The sequence below is a fragment of the Musca autumnalis genome, unplaced genomic scaffold (genome assembly GCF_047663935.1).
Source record: "Musca autumnalis isolate F117 unplaced genomic scaffold, ASM4766393v1 scaffold_5, whole genome shotgun sequence".
NCBI classification, from domain to species: Eukaryota; Metazoa; Arthropoda; class Insecta; order Diptera; family Muscidae; genus Musca; species Musca autumnalis.
Genome location: NW_027412088.1, coordinates 197,413,788 through 197,429,367, shown reverse-complemented (window position 1 = coordinate 197,429,367; position 15,580 = coordinate 197,413,788). Strand labels below are relative to the sequence as shown.

General features: G+C 35.5%; 1 protein-coding gene across 2 annotated transcripts in view; it reads left to right on the top strand.

Annotated features, from left to right (window-relative positions):
* The window catches only part of arr (low-density lipoprotein receptor-related protein 6), a 238,613-nt gene that overhangs the window by 9,856 nt on the left and 213,177 nt on the right, over positions 1-15,580 (top strand). For both annotated transcript variants that reach the window (XM_073957697.1, XM_073957698.1), the window contains exon 2: positions 1,099-2,339. In XM_073957697.1, coding sequence (XP_073813798.1) covers positions 1,409-2,339 — 931 coding nt within the window. In that variant the 5' untranslated portion in view covers positions 1,099-1,408. The remainder of the gene's footprint in view (positions 1-1,098; positions 2,340-15,580) is intronic.

Here is a 15,580-nt window from a genome sequence, read left to right as displayed (position 1 = left end):
ACATAGTCACCAAATTACGTTACCTGGTTTCATTGGTGGTAAAGCAAATCTTCGGACGAATCGACTATGTAATGGCTTCTCTGTCCTAGAACTTATCGTTTTTCAAGTGCAAATGTTTTTTGTACATTTACGCGGATACTTGGCCACAGAAATGTATTTTCTTTTTTTTTTTTTTTTCTATCAAAAACTTTTTCCTCAGCTGTTGCTCTTGTACAGAAAAGATTCTTTTCAGCTGCTGAAAAATTGTTTGTTTGGAAAAGTCTTCCCGTGACCTGAGGAATATTTTTCTATAAAAATAATTCTATACCTTACTAACGGAGTAGCTAAAAAATACGTTGTGTCCAATTGGAAAAGATTTTCCTATAGGACTGTTCTACTCAGCAACTAAAACAATGCTTTTCTATCAGAAAAATACTTTTCAGTTTGTGAGAAATGTTTTTCCAAAGTAAAAAGCCTTGAGAATAGCTGTGGGTTGGAACGTAAGCAGATAAAAAATGTATTACTCAGTGATTTTCCCGGTAATAAAAACATATCTGAGCAGTGGAAAAGAAATTGTTTCCCATAAAAAATTCAAATGATCACAAAAGTTAGTAATACTTTCACAGCTACTGAAGCCTCCAATTGCTGCTAACTTTACAAAGTTTATTTAAGGCCCATTTTCAACAATAAAACATTTTGTGCTTATTTAGTTCTATTTGCAGAATTCCATTATCCACTTTGCCCATTGTTGACGCTATATTTTCCATTTGGCATTGACAACGACAACCAACAAACGACCCTAAAAATTACAAATCTCTGCAATCCGATTGTGTTGTGTTTATCCTTAAATAAATAACATTAGAAAAGTTTTTGTCAACGCCCTTATACAGCTTTTCTCGTTTTCCACTTCCACACTTTACATTCTGTCTATTTGATAATGATTATCCCTTGACAAATCCTATGGCTTTTGTTGTTGTTGTAAAGGTGTTACTTTAGTAATAACATAATGGCATTCATGGCAAACAAGAGCAGAAAAAAGTTAGGGATATCATTCATTGTAAACAACATAATTTTTCAACAATTTATTCATAAAAATTCATTTACATTTCAATTTTACAGCAATTACGGGGTGTTACGGGCCATAAAAGCTAAACCGAGCCAACAACAAGTAAAGATACCAACGAAAAAAGGAAACGAATGAACGTTATAAAGCAATTTGGCAAAATGCTGTCTGTGAACAATAATTAATTCAAGCAGAAAACCCTTAACAAGAAGACGAGAGACGGGCAGCCCGGCAGGGTGAAGGTATTTGATAAAACTTTATCTGTTGTTAGCAGAAACAAAATCGAGTGACATAGAAAGGAGAACAAAACTAGAAAGACGCCACGGAAAAAAATTGGCTTTAATGCCGGCAAACAATTTGTAAGACATGGCTTACGATTACAAGTCATTTAATGACAGCCACAGCAGCAACAGTCTGAACAGCAATAAATATTTGGAACTTCGACTTTGTCAGCAGCAGCATGAAGTTTATGGCGTTGGTGGTGATGACAATAGTAGATCCACAGAACAAGAAGAAAAAGAAGAGCCATTATTTAAATTTAACAAAAGTTATAATGCCATGAGAAGTGGTTCTTGTTGTTGTTGTTGCTCTACTGGCAGAAGAAATGTAATAAAATCGCAAAATGTGACAAAATCAACAGCAACAGTACCAACAGCAACAAATGAATTGAGTTTAAAAAGTCAACGAAAAATAGCATTGAAGGAAACGAGAACAACAACAAAAACTACAACAATAAATAACAACAATACAAAGTGTTTGCCACAAAGCCAAACAATAGTGCCAACCATAACAAAAGCTTCATCTTTACCATCATCATTATTCACACCATCAACGACAACCAGAATAACAACAACAACACCAACAACGACGACGACGTTAACGACAACGAGCAAGGCGTCTACATACTCAAGGACCCAGTCATCAGCATCACCATCATCAACACCACCCTCAACATTGGCATCCTTGTCTTCCTGTACAAGAGCATATTTAAGTTGTACATGTGCCACAACTAATGCCTCCTGCAACAACAACAATAACATCATCGACACCTCTAACAGTAACTCCTCTGGATGTGTGTCGTCGTCGTCATCGTTAGCTATTTGCAGTTCCACAAGCTTTAGCCATATTGTCAAGCAACTGTGGTACCGAGGCAACAACATCAACACCAGTCCCAGCAGCACCACCAGCAGTTGTAGCAGTAACAACAAATTTAAGTTTACATCGACACGTTTCATTATCTTCGTTTTATATTTGGTGTTAACGAGCTGTGTTGGAGTTAGTTTGCAATTAAAAAATGGTAAGTACCCACAAAAAAATCCATACTTTATCAAAAAGACTCCTAACACTGACTCCCAGACGCGACAAGCGAGGGGGATATGGAAGAGAGACAGCCAATACAGTTGCAGAATTTTGCAGTTTAGACCAAAACAGTTTTCGGTTTCAATGCTCTTGCATATCAGTAAGTTCTGGCTGGTTGTCTGTCTCCTCCACCATGGTTATTATTTAGTTATTATTATCATCGTCATCTGTTGCTTCATGGTGTTTCACTTTTCACCAACATTTTCAAATGACTGACTAAAATGTTGTTAATTGTGTTCATTTAGATAGCACGTTGCTCCATTTAAGTAAATAATTGGACAAATTGGGATTTACAAGGGTGCAGGGAAATTTTTTTTCTCAGCAGCTGAGAAAGAACTTTTCGTATAGGAAAAGCTTTCTCAGCATCTGAGAAAGACCATTTGCTATAAGAAAACCTATCTCAGCAGCTGAGAAAGAAATTTTCCTATACGAAAACCTTTCTCAGCAGCTGAGAAAAAAAAAAATACTATAGCAAAAGTTCGTTCTAAGCAGTTGATATGCTCGTGGATTTTTTAAAAAATAATTTGTAGGTCTCGTGGATTTTTTAAAACTATTTTTAGGCTAATGGATTTATTAAAAATATTTTTAGGGCTCGTGGATTTTTTAAAATATTTTTTACGGCTCGTGGATTTTTTTTAAATATTATTTAGGGCTCGTGGATTTTTTTAAAATATTTTTAGCGCTCGTGGATTTTTTTAAAATATTTTTTGGGGCTCGTGGATTTTTTTTAAATATTTTTTAGGGCTCGTGGAATTTTTTAAAAATATTTTTAAAGCTCGTGGAATTTTTTAACAACATTTTTTTAAAACTCCTGGAATTTTTTAAAGCTCGTGGAATTTTTTAAAAATATTTTTTAAAGCTCGTGGATTTTTTAAAAATATTTTTTAAAGCTCGTGGATTTTTTAAAAATATTTTTTAAAGCTCGTGGATTTTTTAAAAATATTTTTTAAAGCTCGTGGATTTTTTAAAAATATTTTTTAAAGCTCGTGGATTTTTTAAAAATATTTTTTAAAGCTCGTGGATTTTTTAAAAATATTTTTGAAAGCTCGTGGATTTTTTAAAAATATTTTTTAAAGCTCGTGGATTTTTTAAAAATATTTTTTAAAGCTCGTGGATTTTTTAAAAATATTTTTTAAAGCTCGTGGATTTTTTAAAAATATTTTTTAAAGCTCGTGGATTTTTTAAAAATATTTTTTAAAGCTCGTGGATTTTTTAAAAATATTTTTTAAAGCTCGTGGATTTTTTAAAAATATTTTTTAAAGCTCGTGGATTTTTTTAAAAATATTTTTTAAAGCTCGTGGATTTTTTTAAAAATATTTTTTAAAGCTCGTGGATTTTTCGAAAATATTTTGTAGGCCTCGTGGATTTTTTAAAAATATTTTTTAAAACTCGTGGATTTTTTAAAAATATTTTTTAAAGCTCGTGGATATTTTAAAAATATTTTTTAAAGCTCGTGGATTTTTTAAAAATATTTTTTAAAGCTCGTGGATTTTTTAAAAATATTTTTTAAAGCTCGTGGATTTTTTAAAAATATTTTTTAAAGCTCGTGGATTTTTTAAAAATATTTTTTAAAGCTCGTGGTTTTTTTTAAAAATATTGTTTAAAGCTCGTGGATTTTTTAAAAATATTTTTTAAAGCTCGTGGATTTTTTAAAAATATTTTTTAAAGCTCGTGGATTTTTTTAAAAATATTTTTTAAAGCTCGTGGATTTTTTAAAAATATTTTTTAAAGCTCGTGGATTTTTTAAAAATATTTTTTAAAGCTCGTGGATTTTTTAAAAATATTTTTTAAAGCTCGTGGATTTTTTAAAAATATTTTTTAAAGCTCGTGGATTTTTTAAAAATATTTTTTAAAGCTCGTGGATTTTTTAAAAATATTTTTTAAAGCTCGTGGATTTTTTAAAAATATTTTTTAAAGCTCGTGGATTTTTTAAAATATTTTTTAAAGCTCGTGGATTTTTTAAAAATATTTTTTAAAGCTCGTGGATTTTTTAAAAATATTTTTTAAAGCTCGTGGATTTTTTAAAAATATTTTTTAAAGCTCGTGGATTTTTTAAAAATATTTTTTAAAGCTCGTGGATTTTTTAAAAATATTTTTTAAAGCTCGTGGATTTTTTAAAAATATTTTTTAAAGCTCGTGGATTTTTTAAAAATATTTTTTAAAGCTCGTGGATTTTTTAAAAATATTTTTTAAAGCTCGTGGATTTTTTAAAAATATTTTTTAAAGCTCGTGGATTTTTTAAAAATATTTTTTAAAGCTCGTGGATTTTTTAAAAATATTTTTTAAAGCTCGTGGATTTTTTAAAAATATTTTTTAAAGCTCGTGGATTTTTTAAAAATATTTTTTAAAGCTCGTGGATTTTTTAAAAATATTTTTTAAAGCTCGTGGATTTTTTAAAAATATTTTTTAAAGCTCGTGGATTTTTTAAAAATATTTTTTAAAGCTCGTGGATTTTTTAAAAATATTTTTTAAAGCTCGTGGATTTTTTAAAAATATTTTTTAAAGCTCGTGGATTTTTTAAAAATATTTTTTAAAGCTCGTGGATTTTTTAAAAATATTTTTTAAAGCTCGTGGATTTTTTAAAAATATTTTTTAAAGCTCGTGGATTTTTCGAAAATATTTTGTTATGCTCGTGGATTTTTTAAAAATATTTTGTTATGCTCGTGGATTTTTTAAAAATATTTTTTAGGGCTCGTGGATTTTTTAAAAATTTTTTTAGGGCTCGTGGTATTTTTAAAAATATTTTTTAGGGCTCGTGGTTCTTTTAAAAATATTTTTCAGGGCTCGTGGTTTTTTTAAAAATATTTTTTAGGGCTCGTGTTTTTTTTTAAATATTTTTTAGGGCTCGTGATTTTTTAAAAATATTTTTTAGGGCTCGTGATTTTTTAAAAATATTTTTTAGGGCTCGTGGTTTTTTTAAAAATATTTTTTAGGGCTCGTGTTTTTTTTTTTAAATATTTTTTAGGGCTCGTGGATTTTTTTAGATAGTTTTTAGGGCTCGTGGATTTTTAAAAATATTTTTTAGGGTTTCTATAGGAAAAAGTTTCTCAGCAGCTGAGAAAGAACTTTTTCTATGGTAAAGCCTTTCGCAGCAGTTGAGGAAGAACTTTTCTTATGGAAAACAGCTGACAGCAACTTTTCCTACTGAAAAGCCTTTCTCAGCAGCTGAGAAAGAACTTTTCCTATAGAAAAGCCTTTCTAAGAGAAAGGGTGCTTCTATTGATCCCTTCTAAAAGAAAGGGTGATCCTTTGTGAAAGAATGGGTGCTTATATTGACCCTTTTTGAATGACAGGGTGTTTCTATTGACCCTTTCTGATAGACAGAGTGAAAGAAAGGGTATTTCTATCGAACCTTTCTGAAATAAAGTATGCTTCTACTTAAGCTTTCTGAAATAAAGTTCACTTTTATTGACACTTTTTGAAAAAAATGAGAGAAAGGGTGTTTTATAAATAAACTTCAGCTTGGCTGAAAGGATGTTGCCATAGGTAATCTTAAATTCAGCCTGGCTGAATGGAGGTTGACTTCAATTTAGCCTGGCTGCACATGATTTTCTATTCAGCTTGGCTGGACATAATTTTAATATGACAATTTTAAAAAGATATTTGGCCGGGCATGTGGCTCTTCTTCCATAATAAATGTTATTGTAGTAAAACAACCCCCACCAAATTTTCCACACAATTAATGCGAATAATTAGGCAACATCTTGTGCAACATTATTTTAAGGTTTCTCAAAAGCAAATTCTCATTAAAATTCCCAGAGTTTGTTGCAAAATTCTTTTTCGCTTTGAAGCATAACCTCCCTCCTCCTGCTACATCACAAACATCACTTGCAAAGTGCAAATAAGTTGAATTCATTAATTATGACAATTTTTGGTCAGGCTAAATGTCAGTTTTTCAAAATTTGTTGTTGTCGTTGTCCCTTTTAATTTAAACTTTAATTAAATGATAATCACTGGACCATAATCATGCAACAACAACAACAAATGAAGAAATAGCAATGGGATAATTTGAAAACTTTTCTAATGACAACACAAAAAAAGAAACTTGTTGAATATCTTTGTAATTATGACAATTGGAAAATTTGTCAACAATGGTGGGATATAGGGTTCAAGATGTCGGACTCTTCAGGAGCTACCAAAAAAAGCTTCTTTCTCAAACTTCTTAAACCATGTCCAGTCATAAAGTAAATTTTCCCGAAAAACAGCATCACTAAAAATACTCAATTACAACAAATTTTCACTGACAACAACTACCACTGCCAACAAAAACAACAACAATAACAATCGCCACAACAAAATACATATGCAAACAATTGAAAATTCACTGCACTAAAGGGTGCTCAAGGCTATATAATTTACATGTGGTGCCACTTGCAGAATAAACGAACAAAGTGTTCGTCCTTATAGCTCGTGCCCGGTTAGGAAACTCTGTTACTATAAATTCTACCTTCTCTCCTCTCAGGCGATTTTTTTCTTTTGTCACAAAGTTCCATTACAATGGAACCCGAATAACAACAACGGCAGGACAGACCAAAGGACCAACCAACCACAATCAAGGGAAACACAAACGAGGCAAACCGGAAACACAAAGGAAGGATCTCGCTCGCTCTCTCTGTCTCTTGCAGAGGCAAAAGTCCACAGTGTCATGTTGCAAAAAATTGGAGGAAAATTGTCGAATAATTTGTTACGGGTTAAAAAATAAATAAAACTAAAAGAAATGGGAAGGGATGTCAGTATGACAGCACAGTGGGTGACTGGGAAAGACTTTTTCCTATAGAAAAACCTTTTCCAGCGGCTGAAAAATACTTTTTCCCATAGAAAAACCTTTCCCAGCGGCTGAGAAAGAATTTTTCCTCAAAGGCCATCTATTCTTGGATAGATGGGCTCAAAGGCCATCCATCGTTGGATAGATGGGCTCAAAGGCCATCGAACGATAGATGGGCTCAAAGGCCATCGAACGATAGATGGGCTCAAAGGCCATCTATTGTTGGATAGATGGGCTCAAAGGCCATCTATCGTTGGATAGATGGGCTCAAAGGCCATATATCGTTAGATAGATGGGCACAAATGCCTTCTATCGTTGGATAGATGGGCTCAAAGGCCATCTATCTTTGGATAGATGGGCTCAAAGGCCATCTATCTTTGGATAGATGGGCTCAAAGGCCATCTATCTTTGGATAGATGGGCTCAAAGGCCATCTATCTTTGGATAGATGGGCTCAAAGGCCATCTATCGTTGGATAGATGGGCTCAAAGGCCATCTATCGTTGGATAGATGGGCTCAAAGGCCATCTATCGTTGGATAGATGGTCTTTCAGGCCATATATTGTTGGATAGATGGGCTCAAAGGCCATCCATCGTTGGATAGATGGGCTCACACGCCATCTATCGTTGGATAGATGGGCTCAAAGGCCATCTATCGTTGTATAGATGGGCTCAAAGGCCATCTATCGTTGTATAGATGGGCTCAAAGGCCATCTATCGTTGGATAGATGGGCTCAAAGGCCATCTATCGTTGGATAGATGGGCTCAAAGGCCATCTATCGTTGGATAGATGGGCTCAAAGGCCATCTATCGTTGGATAGATGGGCTCAAAGGCCATCTATCGTTGGATAGATGGGCTCAAAGGCCATCTATCGTTGGATAGATGGGCTCAAAGGCCATCTATCGTTGGATAGATGGGCTCAAAGGCCATCTATCGTTGGATAGATGGGCTCAAAGGCCATCTATCGTTGGATAGATGGGCTCAAAGGCCATCTATCGTTGGATAGATGGGCTCAAAGGCCATCTATCGTTGGATAGATGGGCTCAAAGGCCATCTATCGTTGGATAGATGGGCTCAAAGGCCATCTATCGTTGGATAGATGGGCTCAAAGGCCATCTATCGTTGGATAGATGGGCTCAAAGGCCATCTATCGTTGGATAGATGGGCTCAAAGGCCATCTATCGTTGGATAGATGGGCTCAAAGGCCATCTATCGTTGGATAGATGGGCTCAAAGGCCATCTATCGTTGGATAGATGGGCTCAAAGGCCATCTATCGTTGGATAGATGGGCTCAAAGGCCATCTATCGTTGGATAGATGGGCTCAAAGGCCATCTATCGTTGGATAGATGGGCTCAAAGGCCATCTATCGTTGGATAGATGGGCTCAAAGGCCATCTATCGTTGGATAGATGGGCTCAAAGGCCATCTATCGTTGGATAGATGGGCTCAAAGGCCATCTATCGTTGGATAGATGGGCTCAAAGGCCATCTATCGTTGGATAGATGGGCTCAAAGGCCATCTATCGTTGGATAGATGGGCTCAAAGGCCATCTATCGTTGGATAGATGGGCTCAAAGGCCATCTATCGTTGGATAGATGGGCTCAAAGGCCATCTATCGTTGGATAGATGGGCTCAAAGGCCATCTATCGTTGGATAGATATGCTCAAAGGCCATCTATCGTTGGATAGATGGGCTCAAAGGCTATATATCGTTGGATAGATGGGCTCAAAGGCTATATATCGTTGGATAGATGGGCTCAAAGCCATCTATCGGCTGATAGATGGGCTCAAAGGCCATCTATCGTTGGATAGATGGGCTCAAAGGCCATCTATCGTTGGATAGATGGGCTCAAAGGCCATCTATCGTTGGATAGATGGGCTCAAAGGCCATCTATCGTTGGATAGATGGGCTCAAAGGCCATCTATCGTTGGATAGATGGGCTCAAAGGCCATCTATCTTTGGATAGATGGGCTCAAAGGACATCTATCTTTGGATAGATGGGCTCAAAGGACATCTATTTGGATAGCTGAGAAAGGTTTGTCTAAAGGAAAACTTCTTTGCATAGGAAAAATTGTAGGAACATTGAATTCCTTCTTCACCAGGAACCTTTTGTTGTGGCAACACTATCATCCCAATGTAACATGACCCATCATCACCCACTCCTCGACAGCATGGGCAATGTTTACAAGAGAATTGTTCATGAAATTTAAATCGAAAATGTGGAAAATAGTGAGCAGCAATTGGTATGCTCGTATGTGTGCCAGACGTCTTTTGAAGTCTATGCCTGGAACATATTTTTTTATTCGTTTGGGTTGTTTTTTTGGCAGGATTACACAGAGCACATTCCTCACGAATTGTTGGGCGCGTGTGAGTGGAAGTGAATTTTATTTTTTGGAAAACCCAATGCATGTTAATGAACCTGATGGTTGGCTGTTTGGTTGGCTGGTTCGTTGGTTGCTTGTATGTAATGGGACAATACGTTTGGCAAAAAGGCGAACAAGGGTGATGATGGTGCCACGATGCTCACACAGGATGTTAACACTGATGATGTTTGTAATACTGGGGTACTGTTGCCTGGAGTGTGTGTGTGTAAAGCAGATTTTGGTTGGTGGTCTTATTAAGAAGATGAAGGAATAATAAAAAGCAACGTCACAGAGTACACACTTTAAGGAACATTATACAAATAGGATCAAAGGAAATTTTGTTTGCCTCGGCGTTCTCCACTTCTTTTTTTTTTTGGCAATTTTACACTGGCATTGCAGCTACTAACTAACGAATGTCTCGTTTTATTTGGCGACACAAGAACATTTTGTTGCACTCCCTTTCTACGTGATTAAAGGAAATTTGTTTAACGTTTTGTTGTTGTTGGGCGGAATTATGCCATGGCATGCTTGCCAAGAAGAACGCTTTGTAAAAAAAACAGCAACAACAGTTGATGATGTGTTGGAAACAGGAAATTAATTGGCATACAAATCATTGCAATTAGTCGCATAATTAGAGCAAAAAATGGAAAGTTCGTCAGGGTTTCACGAACCAGGGCAAAAAGGCAGATTTCCAAAAGCAAATCTCTATTCAGCCAGGCTGAATTGAAGTTTTCCTAAAGGAAACCTCTATTCAGCCAGGCTGAATTGAAGTTTTCCTAAAGGAAACCTCTATTCAGCCAGGCTGAATTGAAGTTTTCCTAAAGGAAACCTCTATTCAGCCAGGCTGAATTGAAGTTTTCCTAAAGGAAACCTCTATTCAGCCAGGCTGAATTGAAGTTTTCCTAAAGGAAACCTCTATTCAGCCAGGCTGAATTGAAGTTTTCCTAAAGGAAACCTCTATTCAGCCAGGCTGAATTGAAGTTTTCCTAAAGGAAACCTCTATTCAGCCAGGCTGAATTGAAGTTTTCCTAAAGGAAACCTCTATTCAGCCAGGCTGAATTGAAGTTTTCCTAAAGGAAACCTCTATTCAGCCAGGCTGAATTGAAGTTTTCCTAAAGGAAACCTCTATTCAGCCAGGCTGAATTGAAGTTTTCCTAAAGGAAACCTCTATTCAGCCAGGCTGAATTGAAGTTTTCCTAAAGGAAACCTCTATTCAGCCAGGCTGAATTGAAGTTTTCCTAAAGGAAACCTCTATTCAGCCAGGCTGAATTGAAGTTTTCCTAAAGGAAACCTCTATTCAGCCAGGCTGAATTGAAGTTTTCCTAAAGGAAACCTCTATTCAGCCAGGCTGAATTGAAGTTTTCCTAAAGGAAACCTCTATTCAGCCAGGCTGAATTGAAGTTTTCCTAAAGGAAACCTCTATTCAGCCAGGCTGAATTGAAGTTTTCCTAAAGGAAACCTCTATTCAGCCAGGCTGAATTGAAGTTTTCCTAAAGGAAACCTCTATTCAGCCAGGCTGAGTTGAAGTTTTCCTAAAGGAAACCTCTATTCAGCCAGGCTGAATTGAAGTTTTCCTAAAGGAAACCTCTATTCAGCCAGGCTGAATTGAAGTTTTCCTAAAGGAAACCTCTATTCAGCCAGGCTGAATTGAAGTTTTCCTAAAGGAAACCTCTATTCAGCCAGGCTGAATTGAAGTTTTCCTAAAGGAAACCTCTATTCAGCCAGGCTGAATTGAAGTTTTCCTAAAGGAAACCTCTATTCAGCCAGGCTGAGTTGAAGTTTTCCTAAAGGAAACCTCTATTCAGCCAGGCTGAATTGAAGTTTTCCTAAAGGAAACCTCTATTCAGCCAGGCTGAATTGAAGTTTTCCTAAAGGAAACCTCTATTCAGCCAGGCTGAATTGAAGTTTTCCTAAAGGAAACCTCTATTCAGCCAGGCTGAATTGAAGTTTTCCTAAAGGAAACCTCTATTCAGCCAGGCTGAATTGAAGTTTTCCTAAAGGAAACCTCTATTCAGCCAGGCTGAGTTGAAGTTTTCCTAAAGGAAACCTCTATTCAGCCAGACTGAATTGAAGTTTTCCTAAAGGAAACCTCTATTCAGCCAGGCTGAATTGAAGTTTTGCTAAAGGGAACCTCTATTCAGCCAGGCTGAATTGAAGTTTTGCTAAAGGGAACCTCTATTCAGCCAGGCTGAATTGAAGTTTTCCTAAAGGAAACGTCTATTCAGCCAGGCTGAATTGAAGTTTTCCTAAAGGAAACATCTATTCAGCCAGGCTGAATTGAAGTTTTCCTAAAGGAAACATCTATTCAGCCAGGCTGAATTGAAGTTTTCCCAAAGGAAACCTATATTCAGCCAGGCTGAATTTGAAGTTTTCCTAAAGGAAACCTCTATTCAGCCAGGCTGAATTTGAAGTTTTCCTAAAGGAAACCTCTATTCAGCCAGGCTGAATTTGAAGTTTTCCTAAAGGAAACCTCTATTCAGCCAGGCTGAATTTGAAGTTTTCCTAAAGGAAACATCTATTCAGCCTGGCTGAATTTGAAGTTTTCCTAAAGGAAACCTCTATTCAGCCAGGCTGAATTGAAGTTTTGCCTATTGAAACCCAAACTCTGCCTGTCCGAATTGAAGTTTTCCTAAGGAAAATCTAATTCAGCGAAGCTGAATTGAAGAATTCCTTTAAAATAAGTAATTTCTTAGCATTAAGACATCACTTTTGTAATTCAATTTAAATTTCTATATCCTGATTATATCAAAGGAAGGAATGAGATCATTTGTATTCCAATGAAACATAAAGACTTTGTTAATGGCCAAAGGTATTTTCTGTCTCAACCCCTCTACCTCTCACCCACCTTTCCCTCAGGATAAACCTTGTTATTCGCATTTAACATTCACTCAGCCTCTCTTTGTCAACTAATGTTCCCCCTCCACCCAGACTGTCTGCCCGCCAATGATTTTCTTTGATGTTGTCACCATCTATGCCTTTCCCATCGCTATTCTGGCTCTCATACCCCCCATCAGCCTCAAAAGGAAAACCACTATTATTTGAAATTAATTAAAAAGAAAATCAACATAATATCAATGCAATGGTCAAGTGAAGTAAAGTCAACTTATTTTCTGCATAATTTATAGAAAATAAATGCCCACAGAGAGAGTGGGAGAGGCAGAGAGCGGCAAAGCCGAAGCAAAAAACTATAAAACTTTATTAAACCAGGACCACAAAAAACCTCAACTCAAATCCAACACTGGGGGATAGTTTTATCAAAGAGCGCTGTGTATAGTAGCTTAAGGATAACAGGGAAAGCTCTGCCAAGAACCATTCCCAACTCTACTCAAGTTAAACGAATGAATACCCTGACGACGATGATGATATTAACAACATTTATCTAAAAGATAAGTACTCTGTGACTAACTAAATATACGACGACGATGACAAATAACAAAAGTCCTTGAAAGTAAGAGGAGGGAATGAATGAATGGTGCGACAGTAAAAGGACACACTGGACGAGCGACCATTCGAAAAGATGCTATTAGGGTAAAAAGGATATTTAACGTAATAAAAGTACTCCAAAGGATGAGAGATGCTCAGAGAAAGACACACAAAAAAGCAAAAAGAAACCAAATCAACTTCTTTATGTGGTGCCAAGGATTGGAGGACACAAAAACAAGCCATATTGTTGACATAAAGGACTGCTGTATGGCCAAAGTACTAAAAAGACACGCAATGGAACAGTGGGCTAAAAGAAGATTTTTAGCCTAACCTAGTTCAATCTTCAGAATTGAAGATTCCCTAATAGAAACCTAATTCAGCCAGGTTGAAAGGCGTAATTCCCAATGGAAAGCTAATACAGCCGCGCTGAATTGAAGTTTTGCTAATAAAAACCTTATTCAGCTATGCTGAATTGAAGTTTTCCTAATGAAAACCTAATTCAGCTATGCAAAATTGCGGATTTCCTAACGAAAACCTAATTCAGCTATGCAAAATTGCGGATTTCCTAATGAAAATCTAATTCAGCTAATTCAGCTATGCAAAATTGCGGATTTCCTAATGAAAATCTAATTCAGCTAAGCTGAATTGAAATTTTCCTAATGAAAACCTTAATTGAAGTTTTCCTAACGAAAACCTAATTCAGCTATGCTAAATTGCGGATTTTCTAATGAAAACCAAATTCAGCTATGCTGAATTGAAGTTTTCCTAATTAAAACCTAATTCAGCTATGCTGACTTGAAGTTTTCCTAACGAAAACCTGATTCAGCTATGCTGATTTGAAGTTTTCCTTACGAAAACCTAATGCTGAATTGAAGTTTTCCTAATTAAAACCTAATTCCGCTATGCTAAATTAAAGTTTTCCTAATGAAAACCTAATTCAGCTATGCTGAATTGAAGTTTTCCTAATGAAAACCTTATTCAGCTATGCTGAATTGCAGATTTCCTAATGAAAACATAATTCAGCTATGCTGAATTGCGGATTTCCTAATGAAAACTTAATTCAGCTATGCTGAATTGCAGTTTTCCTAATGAAAACCTTATTCAGCTATGCTGAATTGAAGTTTTCGTAATGAAAACCTAATTCAGCTATGCTGAATCGAAGTTTTCCTAATGAAAACCTAATTCAGCTATGCAGAATGAAAGTTTTCCTAATGAAAACCTAATTCAGCTATGAAGTTTTCCTAATAAAAACCTAGTTCAGCTACGCTAAATTGAAGTTTTCCTAACGAAAACCTAATTCAGATGTGCTGATTTGAAGTTTTCCTAATGAAAACCTAATTCAGCTATGCAGAATTGAAGTTTTCCTAATGAAAACCTAATTCAGCTATGCTGAATTGAAGTTTTCCTAATGAAAACTTAGTTCAGCTAGGCTAAATTGAAGTTTTCCTAATGAAAACCTAATTCAGCTATGCTGAATTGAAGTTTACCTAATGAAAACCTAATTCAGATATGCTGAATTGAAGTTTTCCCAATGAAAACCTAATTTAGCTATGCTGAATTGAAGTTTTTTTTTAACGAAAACCTAATTCAGCTATGCTGAATTGAAGTTTTCCTAATGAAAACCTAATGCTGAATTGAAGTTTCCCTAACTAAAACCTTACTCAGCTATGCTGAATTGAAGTTTCCCTAACTAAAACCTAATTCAGCTATGCTGAATTGAAGTTTTCCTAATGAAAACCTAATTCAGCTAAGCTGAATAGAAGTTTTCCTAATGAAAACCTAATTCAGTTATGAAGTTTTCCTAATGAAAACCTAGTTCAGCTACGCTAAATTGAAGTTTTCCTAACGAAAACCTAATTCAGCTATGCTGAATTGCGGATTTCCTAATGAAAACCTAATTCAGCTATACAGAATCGAAGTTTTCCTAGTGAAAACCTAATCCAGCTATGCTGAATTGCGGATTTCCTAATGAAAACTTAATTCAGCTATGCTGAATTGCGGATTTCCTAATGAAAACCTAATTCAGCTATGCTGAATTGAAGTTTTCCTAATGAAAACCTAATTCAGCTATGCTGAATTGCGGATTTGCTAATGAAAACCTAATTCAGCTATGCTGAATTGAAGTTTTCCTAATGAAAACCTAATTCAGCTATGCTGAATTGCGGATATCCTAATGAAAACCTAATTCAGCTAGGTTGAATTGAAGTTTTCCTAACGAAACCTTAATTCAGCTATGCTGAATTGCGGATTTCCTAATGAAAACCTAATTCAGCTATGCAGAATTAAAGTTTTCCTAATGAAAACCTAATTCAGTTATGAAGTTTTCCTAATGAAAACCTAATTCAGCTATGCAGAATTAAAGTTTTCCTAATGAAAACCTAATTCAGTTATGAAGTTTTCCTAATGAAAACCTAATTCAGCTATACAGAATCGAAGTTTTCCTAGTGAAAACCTAATCCAGCTATGCTGAATTGCGGATTTCCTAATGAAAACTTAATTCAGCTATGCTGAATTGCGGATTTCCTAATGAAAACCTAATTCAGCTATGCTGAATTGAAGTTTTCCTAATGAAAACCTAATTCAGCTATGCTGAATTGCGGATTTTCTAATGAAAACCTAATTCAGCTAT